The sequence below is a fragment of the Drosophila virilis genome, chromosome 5, assembly GCF_030788295.1.
Source record: "Drosophila virilis strain 15010-1051.87 chromosome 5, Dvir_AGI_RSII-ME, whole genome shotgun sequence".
NCBI lineage: Eukaryota > Metazoa > Arthropoda > Insecta > Diptera > Drosophilidae > Drosophila > Drosophila virilis.
Window position 1 is genome coordinate 7115369 of NC_091547.1, and position 10342 is coordinate 7125710.

The 10342-nt window shown below is 39.9% G+C and overlaps 1 protein-coding gene across 1 annotated transcript; it reads left to right on the forward strand.

Moving 5' to 3' along the window:
* Positions 1 to 522: 522 nt before the first annotated feature.
* Positions 523 to 9128, forward strand: DAT (Sodium-dependent dopamine transporter). The gene is made up of 8 exons (XM_002050818.4): positions 523 to 782; positions 2058 to 2317; positions 5999 to 6133; positions 6204 to 6358; positions 6415 to 6584; positions 6647 to 7024; positions 7088 to 7325; positions 7392 to 9128. The coding sequence occupies exons 2-8, from the start codon at positions 2137 to 2139 to the stop codon at positions 8016 to 8018; spliced, it is 1884 nt and encodes a 627-aa protein (XP_002050854.3). The 5' UTR covers positions 523 to 782; positions 2058 to 2136; the 3' UTR covers positions 8019 to 9128.
* The last annotated feature ends 1214 nt before the right edge of the window (positions 9129 to 10342 follow it).

The window sequence follows — 10342 nt, forward strand, 5'->3', positions numbered from 1 at the left end:
GTTTACCAAACATATATATTTGCTGTGCAATTTTGAATATTCATTATTATTTTAATACATTATTTGCTTATTATTTCAATGCATTTGTCGCTTACTTAACAGAAATGCATAACTAGTTCTTAACAGAGCTCTGTTAAAAAGCTCAGCAACAGGCGGGCACACAAGCTCAACATAGCGCATGAAAAGCTTGCTGTGACATACAAATGCACATGTAAGCAACATGTACACACACACACACACATACACACATATATATATATATACATGGGTACATACGCACAAAGGCAACTCTAATTGGTCACTTCCGTTCTGAAGACGTTTCCTTGGCGCATGCGACGTTCAACTTCAGTAGTTGCTGCGTTTGACACACAGACAGCACCAGTTATATCTGTGTGTGTGTGTGTGTGTGTGTTTGTTGACAGTGTATGTGTGTGCCTGCTGGGAGGGTGCAGGTGCAGCCAACCACTTGTCGCAGGCTATAAAAGTCACTGACATACAGAAATCGCTTGCATACGTTTGAATGTTACCGTTAGCGCAACAACTGAATTATTTGCTGTTGCCCAATCTTCAGTTGTTCGAGGTATATTTTGGCTAGATGATGTACTACGGACAGTAAAATTATGTGTGATTGATGCCAGTAGCAATTTAAGTGTGAAAAGTATTGGGCTGTTATCGTTTAAAAGGGCTTTTAATAATCATTTTTGCATAATTTGTTCGGCAATTCGAGAAATCTTAAATATGGATTGGCAAAAGTGTGTGTTTTAAGCTTTGGAGTATAAAAGGTATGTAAAGTGTAAATTAAAAAAAAAAAAAAATAAAAATTGTGTTCTTGTTTAAGAGGATTAAATATGATTTAATTTGGTAATTCGCATGTTTTTATACTCGAAAATTGAATGAAACATGCATACATTTATAATAATAAATAATTGCTAGGAAATTGTTCTTTTACTACAGTGTCTTATTGTACAAAAGTATTTATAATATAAGATTAAAAATGTATCTTCTTTTTTTTCAATTACATTTTGAATGCCTAAAGGCTTCTGGCAAACTGTTAGCTCAGATTGGGTATATTCTTCCCAATTTTATTAAAAGTTAATAAACCTTAATTGATCAACTTTTTAGCACAGGCCAGTCAATAAATTATTAACCACAACAACTAAATATTTAATATTTAAGGAGTGTCAACTCTGTTATATTTTATTAAAAGTACGCAGATACATAAAAAATACAGTCCTTTTTATAATCGAGGTGCAAGACAAACATCTGTAAATGTTTCTGATGCAGATCTTATAGCGAGAGATTAAGAAACGAATAATTAATTCTCAAAATCGTTTTTGAAAAAACGAATAATTAATTCTCAAAATCGTTTTGTACAAAAAGAGTACAAGTCTCGTCTCGCTTGCAAATAGGAACAGAGCTAATTTAAAGATCTTGAGAGCTTCTCTCGTTCTAATTACTTAATTGAATCGTGAGCCTTGCCGGGCTTTAATTGAGTGCAGGCAGCTCTTGGGTTAAATTGGGCTAATGCGCGAACATTTAATTGAAGCAATTCATTTGTATACAGACAGACAAATGTGTATGTATATGTATATGCATATGTGTAAAAAATCAGATGCTTGGAAAACAATGAAAGGAAACTCAGATTTTTCGATAGACAAACGCAGGCTTTATGGTTGATATTTGTGCTGTAATTGTCAAGTGTTTGTGTGTGCGGCCGCCACACGTCGTATGCGTAATACACGAACAGGCACTTGAAGCTCTGGACTAGAGAGCGTGTCGTGGCCAAACCGAATTCAAGTGTTATGGACATTTCAGCAACACACACACACACACACACACACACACACACACACACACCTATACCCACACACATACAGCTCAATTGAGCATCAAGTGTCGGCTTAAACACTCAAGCAGCGAATCGAAATTGTCGTATGCCACAAACATACAAAAATTTGAATAGCATGTGGACAAAAAAACAGTTTGCACTGAAAGGGTTTTAATGCAGGGCTTGCATATTAATATGTAATTTATCTTTTGTTGCATATGTTTGTTAGACTTGAGTTGGCGTGCGACGGTGTTGGCAACTAAAACGACGACGTTTTGGCCAGGCAGACGGGCATCGTCGCAACGGCGATGTCATCGACCGGACAAATAGCAAAGACGTCCACGCCACACGACAACGATAACGATAGCATTAACGATCAGCGCGAAACATGGAGCGGCAAGGTGGATTTTTTATTGTCGGTTATTGGATTCGCCGTCGATTTAGCAAACGTCTGGAGATTTCCCTATTTGTGCTACAAAAATGGCGGTGGTAAGTACTTAAATCACATATTATCTCCAGCCTCAGCCCCAGCCCCAACTCGTTGCCAATTAGGCGCACAGTTGCGTTGAACAATGCCCACAAAATCATTTATAAGGCTTTACACATCATTGAGCGTCAGAAACTCAGCGCTCAGCGCTGAGTTGCTGCCATACCGCATAACAAGTGACTTGGCCTTGTTAACACTTTGACAAGTGCTGGGAAAATGCGTGCGAAGTGCTGCCATTAACTGGGCAGCGAGTGCCGTGGTGTACGGGGCGGCGGGGTGACGGTGTGGCTGTGGTTAGGGCTCCTAAGTGCGTACTTCCTATACGAAATTACCCAGAGAGTCCAGACACACACTCACACACACACACACACATTCATAAGCTGATACATATGCTTAGGACTTGTGATCCTCGTTGGCAACGCCATCATTCAAAACAATTTCAAAGTTAAGTGCTTTTGTATGACAACTAAATCTGGCAGTCATAATCGCATTTGGCCTCCTTTTGACTCCTGACAGCGAGTGACTAAGCATCGCTGCGAAGGGGTCGGCAGGATATGCTTCTCTAGGCTTTTATTGTTACTCGGCTACACACACACACAAATGCACACACATACATACGTATGTATTGGGCACATCAAAATCAAGACATATTTCTATAATACGCATTGTTGGAGAATTCATGTGCGGCACACGTTTTGACGGCGGCACTTAGGCGTTGATATGAATTTTCATTCGTAAATCAGGATGTGTGAGTGTGTGTGTGAGTGTGTGTGTGAGTGTGTGTGTGCTTGTTTGTGTCTGCGAGTGCCTTTGCTGGTTGGCTTTGCCTTTATAGTTTTATGACTATTTCATATAGTATTTTGTTGTCGCTGTTGTGATTGTTGCTGCTGCTGTTGCTGCTGCTACTGGCCTTTGCTATAAGCTTTTTTCTCAGCTCTTAAAAAATAAATTGTTATTTCATACGCTTCATTGCACTCAATCAGTGACAGCTTAGTTTTCATTTTATATAATATTTTGCTGCTGCTGCTGCTGCGGCTGCTGCTGCGGGCGTTGCCAGGCTTAAGTTGCCGCTGCGGCAGTTGCCCCACAGGTTGCGATTATTAGCTTTTAATGCCCCCAGCTTAGTGGGCATTTAATTTTTTCTCTCCTTTTGTCTTTTACAACAGCCGATGAAATACCTTGACTTGAGCAGGTTATGCTCACAATTTCATAAGCCTGACATACATTTAATATACATAAGATACCTAGGCTTACCTTTTCTATTTTACTTTATGCCTTATGCTTTATGTTTTATTGTTTAAGGTTCCGAATTGTAAATGTAATATGTAATAAATAATAATTCTTTATAAATATGTGTTTTATAACAAATTATAGTTTTCCTCGTTTTCTTTGTTTGAAAGGATTGGCTAGATTGAAACTTTTATGCATTTAAGCTGTCGTTTTGTGATAATTAAATATGGTAGAAATAGACAATTATTGATACGTTTTCATGTACTTCAAGAGTATCTATTCCTTGGTACATGCAAGCGGGTATGTTTTTTCTTTTATTTTCTATAATACTCTTAGAATAATTATTTTGCCTAAGACCCCATTCGATTCGTAACTTAAAAAAGAGCGGAAAGACAAAGCTTTTAAAAGTCGCAGACTATTATAAGCTAAGCTTTAATATTTGGTAGATTAACTAACATTAAAGAGTCGTCTCGTAGTTCGCCTGGAGACCCAACCCAACTGGAGTACTCTTCAAACACACTCTTGGCATACTTGTAATTGTGAATAAGTTAAGCAGCTGATAATCATATATATGTAAATAATGTATTCTTACTCTAAATCGTAGTATTTTGTATTGCCTAATTTTCATATTTTGCGGGTGGCAACTTAAAGCTGTTAAATTGACTAGATAACTAGTTTAAATAATCAATTTGCAGGCTTCTTTGTGCTAAAAATAGCTCTGGAAAAACCGGAAGTGTTGGGCGAGGCGACGGAAATTACAGCTTCAGCAACAGAGCTGCATTTGATTTTAAGATCCTTATCTAGTGGGGTATTATTTTACGTTTTACGTTTTGTTTTACATTTTCAACATAATTGACAGGCACAGTGTTCAGGCGCCTCTTTTTTTTTGTTAGCTAACTCGTATGTGTGTGTGTGTGTGTGGGCGGGTGTGTAAGGGGGTGTGTGTGTGAGTGTATTCATAATGGCCGTTGTCAATGTAGTCGTCGTAGTTGTCGTCGACTTTGTCGCCCACTTTGCCTGCTAATAGACATAATCAAATCATAAAACGCCCCGCTGTCACTCAACAAAGTATCGATGGCACTTTAGCAATTGCCCGGGCAGGCGGAGCTGGCGGAGCGAACCGACCACGTCGACTGCATGAGACAGCCGAGCCGAGCCGGAGCCGGCGCAGAGCGGAGCGAGGCGGTCCATACTTGTCCCTGTGCCCATGTCCTTATGTATGTACGCTTGTCCCATTGCCAGCCGGGATGCTGTTAATGTTTTTAAAATGTCCTTAGAGTGGCACTTGTGAAACAATTTGATTTTGTGTGTGTATCTGTGCGCTTGTGTGTGTGTGTGTGCCTCTGTGTCTCTGTTCGAGCCATAGAGCGACAAAAACAGACACTGACACGGGTCAATCGCACACACAACCACACCCACGGCCACACACACACACTCGCATAGACACACCCATCACACATTGTTATTCATAATATTTATAGTGCCTCGGGTGTTGTTAAATATTATAAAACTTGATTGCGCTTTAATCACAACGGCGCTGCCCAATCGAAGTTTGCTGAAGCCAAATCTCATTTCCCAGTTAATGTATCGGTTATTAAATGAACTTTGCCATGGGGTCAGAGATTGACATAGAATTTTTCCTTATTGATATTATCATGTTAATATAATTATAATTATTATTTTTAAATATATTTATATATATTAATATATGGCAGCTATCAAGTGAAAGATACTGATATACTATTCTGGAAGCTAAGATAAGCTCGTACTGGGCAGGCACTGAAAGGACCTACCCTTAAAATTTCGAGTATCTAGTTCTTACAGATTGTGAGATCGACACACAAACGGACGGACGGAAAAACGGATTCACAGGTGGAAAGGCGGAAGGACAGACAGATCGACGGAAGGAGAGTTGGGCGGAGAGAAGTACATAGAGACAGACGGATAGACGGGCAGAGAGACGGACGGAGGGACGGACGGAGGGACGGACGGAGGGACTGATGGAGGGACGGACGGATAGACGGACGGACGAAAAAACGGGCGGACGGGGAGATGGACGGACGGAGAAACGGACGGACGGGAAGATGGACGGACGGAGAGACGGACAGGAGGACGGAGAGAAGGACTAATTACAGTATACTGCAGATGTTTAACTGCCTGCGAAACATAGATACATCAAACATTTTTTAAAATTTAAATTATTCGAATTTTAATCTAACGACAATGTCCAAATACATACTCAGAATCGAGTCAAATCTGAACTAGATATGGTTGACATTCATGTGCCGGATGAGGAAATTTGCATCGATGATGGATAGCTTGATTAGATAGCTTTCAAGTGAGCAAACTGTCGGTGAACTGAAGAGTTTGTTTAAACATTTCTAGCAGCGGGCCTAAAAGAGTTTTAAGAAAGGATGTTGGATAACATATAAAATATATGCATATATTTGCAGGCGCCTTTCTTGTGCCCTACTGCATTATGTTGGTTGTGGGGGGCATACCTCTATTCTACATGGAACTGGCCCTGGGTCAGCACAATCGTAAGGGCGCCATCACCTGCTGGGGGCGTCTGGTGCCGCTATTTAAGGGTGAGTAGAGAAGGGAATATACATAAATATTTGATGCATATACGACGATATATACTTACATATATTTTAGGCATCGGATACGCTGTTGTGCTAATAGCTTTCTATGTGGACTTTTATTACAATGTGATCATTGCGTGGTCGCTGCGTTTCTTTTTCGCCTCCTTTACCAGTGTGCTGCCCTGGACGTCGTGCAATAATCCGTGGAATACGCCCAACTGCAAGCCGGTAAAATCAGCGCAGTTGATATTAATTTATTTATATTCACCTCTTGCTCATCGCAGTTCGAGGGCCAGAATTCGCGCCCGCTGGTTGGCAATCTGAGCGATTTCTATGCGTTCAACAATCAGAGTCTGTTCTTTGCCAACGAGTCGTATGCGAATGTTACATTTGCCAGCTTGGCACCCGTTGTGCCCGTCGAGAGATTCCAATCGGCCGCCTCCGAGTACTTTAAGTAAGTGGCACACACACACACACTCATACACATTTTGGACTCAATTTATATCCTATTTACAGCCGCTATATACTTGAGCTGAATCACAGCGAAGGCATCCACGATCTGGGCAAAATCCGTTGGGACATGGCGCTGTGTCTGCTTATTGTTTATCTGATTTGCTACTTCTCCTTATGGAAGGGTATTAGCACTTCGGGTAAAGTGGTCTGGTTTACGGCGCTCTTTCCGTATGCGGTGCTGCTTATTTTGCTAATACGCGGCATCACCTTGCCGGGCTCTGCCATGGGCATACAATACTATTTGAGTCCAAAATTTGATGCCATATTCAAGGCTGAGGTGTGGGTCGATGCGGCCACTCAGGTGTTCTTCTCCCTGGGACCGGGCTTTGGTGTGCTGCTCGCCTACGCATCTTACAACAAATATCACAACAATGTCTACAAGTATGTCCTAATTTCTATTTATATTGTATTCAATGTGTTTTTTATGAGCTATGTATTTTACAGAGATGCTCTGCTTACCAGTTTTATAAACTCGGCCACGAGTTTTGTGGCCGGCTTTGTGATCTTTTCTGTGCTGGGTTACATGGCGCACACATCGGGCGTACGAATCGAGGATGTGGCCACCGAGGGTCCGGGTCTGGTGTTTGTTGTCTATCCAGCGGCCATTGCTACGATGCCGGGCAGCATTTTCTGGGCGCTCATCTTCTTCATGATGCTGCTAACCCTCGGGCTGGACAGCTCGGTGAGTATTCAATGCGTCCAGTAGGTCAGTTAACTCCAATATGCTTCGCTCTGCTGCTTTTGACAGTTTGGTGGATCGGAGGCTATTATCACGGCTTTAAGTGATGAGTTTCCCAAGATTAGGAGAAACCGTGAACTCTTTGTGGCCGGGCTGTTCTCGCTGTACTTTGTCGTTGGCTTGGCCAGCTGCACCCAGGGCGGATTCTACTTCTTTCATTTGTTGGATCGCTATGCCGCCGGCTACTCCATACTCGTCGCGGTGTTCTTTGAGGCGATCGCCGTTTCCTGGATCTATGGCACAAAGCGTTTTAGCGATGATATCAACGACATGATTGGCTTTCCGCCGGGCATGTATTGGCAGGTGTGCTGGCGCTTCGTTGCACCCATTTTCCTGCTCTTCATCACGGTTTACGGCCTGCTGGGCTACGAGCCGCTCACCTACGGGGATTACGTGTACCCCAGCTGGGCAAATGCCTTGGGCTGGTGCATAGCCGGCTCCTCGGTGATTATGATACCGGCGGTGGCCATTTACAAGCTCATTGTTACACCCGGCAGCTGCAGGCAGCGTTTGCGTACTCTCACAACTCCTTGGCGGGATCAGCAGCTGGCGGCGGTTAATGGAGTTACCACAGAGGTGACTGTCACACTGGTGCGTCTGGCTGACGGCGAGGCGGATGATGCTGCCGATGTCTGAGTTCGACCGATTGCACGCTTTCAAGTGTATTACGTATAGATTTGAAAGAGATTTACCAACAACTTTTACACTAACATCTACCATGACATCAACTTTAACATCAACTTGAATGTGTGTGTTTGTAGCCTGACGTCGGCTAGAATTGATTTATGTTTAACTTTCAGCTTGGCTCTTAGGCAACAGGCACCTAGGAATCTAATGCAAATTTCGCATACAACGTACTTACTTAGGTTTCGACACCAAAGAAAAAAAAATAAGAAAAATGTTGTAGCTCAAAACCATAAGCCTACAGTTAAGATTAGCCCGTAGTTTCATGTTGCGCTGCATTTACACTAAATACACCCTACTCATATATATACTACATATAAATATATAGTACACAATATTATGCATACATAAAGGTATGTTTGTATATTTACCAAAACGCTGTGTAGATAATACAGAAATATTTAAGTAAACAAAAACGAAATTGTAATTGTTAAATTGATATTGCACTTAGCCAAGTTTGTGTGCAACATATGCAACAGGGAATTAAAGGTACGATTCACTCTCAAGATCCCCAAATGGATGTCAGAGTTTGTGTATGTACAGACCTAAATAGCTTTATTATATAGTGCGTATAGCTCGAATGTCTGTTTAGCCGAAGCTTTAGCCAGAATGTGTTATGTATATAGGTTTAAGCCATCAATAGCTTACCTAGATACCAATTTGTAGTTTTGTCAAGCAAAAAAGAGTACAGAACATCCCTACCAAATACTTTTTATATGCTTAACTCAGGCAAAGTCTTTTTCACACAGCCATAAAAAGATATTGCCATAATTTATAGAATTTACATAAATTCTGATTGTTTTCTGTTAACACCCGTTAGAAAATTTGTATCTAATTTGTAGCTAAATTTTAAGTGTTATCATAAAAACAAAATGTTAAAAGACAAAAGCAAAGTTGGCAGCCATCAACTTTGCTTTGAATTTATGATTGTGTTGAACAAGAGTTGATTTTCAATGCATTTTCACGCAGCCATGTGAAAGTGCAGTGTGATGAACAAATATCAAATGTATTCAATTTATGCTCAGTTGTTTTATGTTCTATTAAATAAATGTATTTTAAGTTGGAATAACAAAAAGAAACGTGTGTTATTATTATTGGAGATGATAAAATGAGAGTCGGCTGCTAAGCAGCAAAAGGCGCAGTCATGAAATTGACGTAAAAGGGGAAATTCCTGCTGAATTCTTAAACTATTGTTGAACATTTCAAAACTAAATTCATTTCAACAAATTTTGCTATATACACTATTTGAGAGAGGCCTCTTTTTGAGCATAAAGAAAGTAGGCCGTTTGTCTGTTTTCCTTAAGGAGACAAGCTCCACATTTTTCATATTTGCAAGATGAACAATATTAAATTTTAATTTAGTTACATGGGAGCTACAAGCAATGTTGCGTTAAATTATTAAATATACTTTAGAAAGTTAGAAGTTGCTTTGTACATACCTGTGATTTACTTTTCCAGTGCTTGCAATCAAAATAATTATCTTGCTTTTATTTAATCAATGATTTTCAAACAGTTTCTTTCAGTTGCATATTTAAGAGCATTATTTTATTATTATTATTATTTCATAATTCATTTTCGTCTAACTCTCATTTAAACGAATACATTTATTAAGTTCATATATTTGGAATATAAAAATTGCAAATCAATCATACGCACTATCATAAAGTAAATGGTTAATGGGTGGGATATGACTTTTTTTAAACGGAAATTTATAGATGAAAGTTAAATGTTTACATTGAAAGCTGAACGCATGTGGATGAATGTAAATGTATCTGAATTCGTAAGCAGCGTTCTTTTGTCTTGTTTTGTGTGCGTTATATATATTTAAAAATAACAATATATGTGTCTGCACGGCTTAGAAAACGTACATAGATATTCCCTATAAAGGTTTTAGCTCAATAAAATATGCATTTAGCCGTTTCCAGTAATACTTTTATGTGTGATACGTATGCCGGGATGCTAGCGCCTTATTTGGTATGCACAGATTATTTTTTTGGTATTTGTTGCGGTTGCTTTAATACCCTTGCAGAGTATGACATATATGTAGCAAATCAATAAATATAGAAGTATGCCGATCTGAGTCAATGTAGTCAAGTCCTTGTACATATCTGAATGGATAACTATACTCCATTGTTACGATGAATATTCAAAGACTAGTTCAGAAGAAATTGCATTGCATTCAAATATTTTGAATTCAGCAAGGGTATTTAATCTTCGGCAATCCGAAGTGAACCATTTTCTTGCTTGTTTACGTATGCTGTTAAAAAATAGTTTGC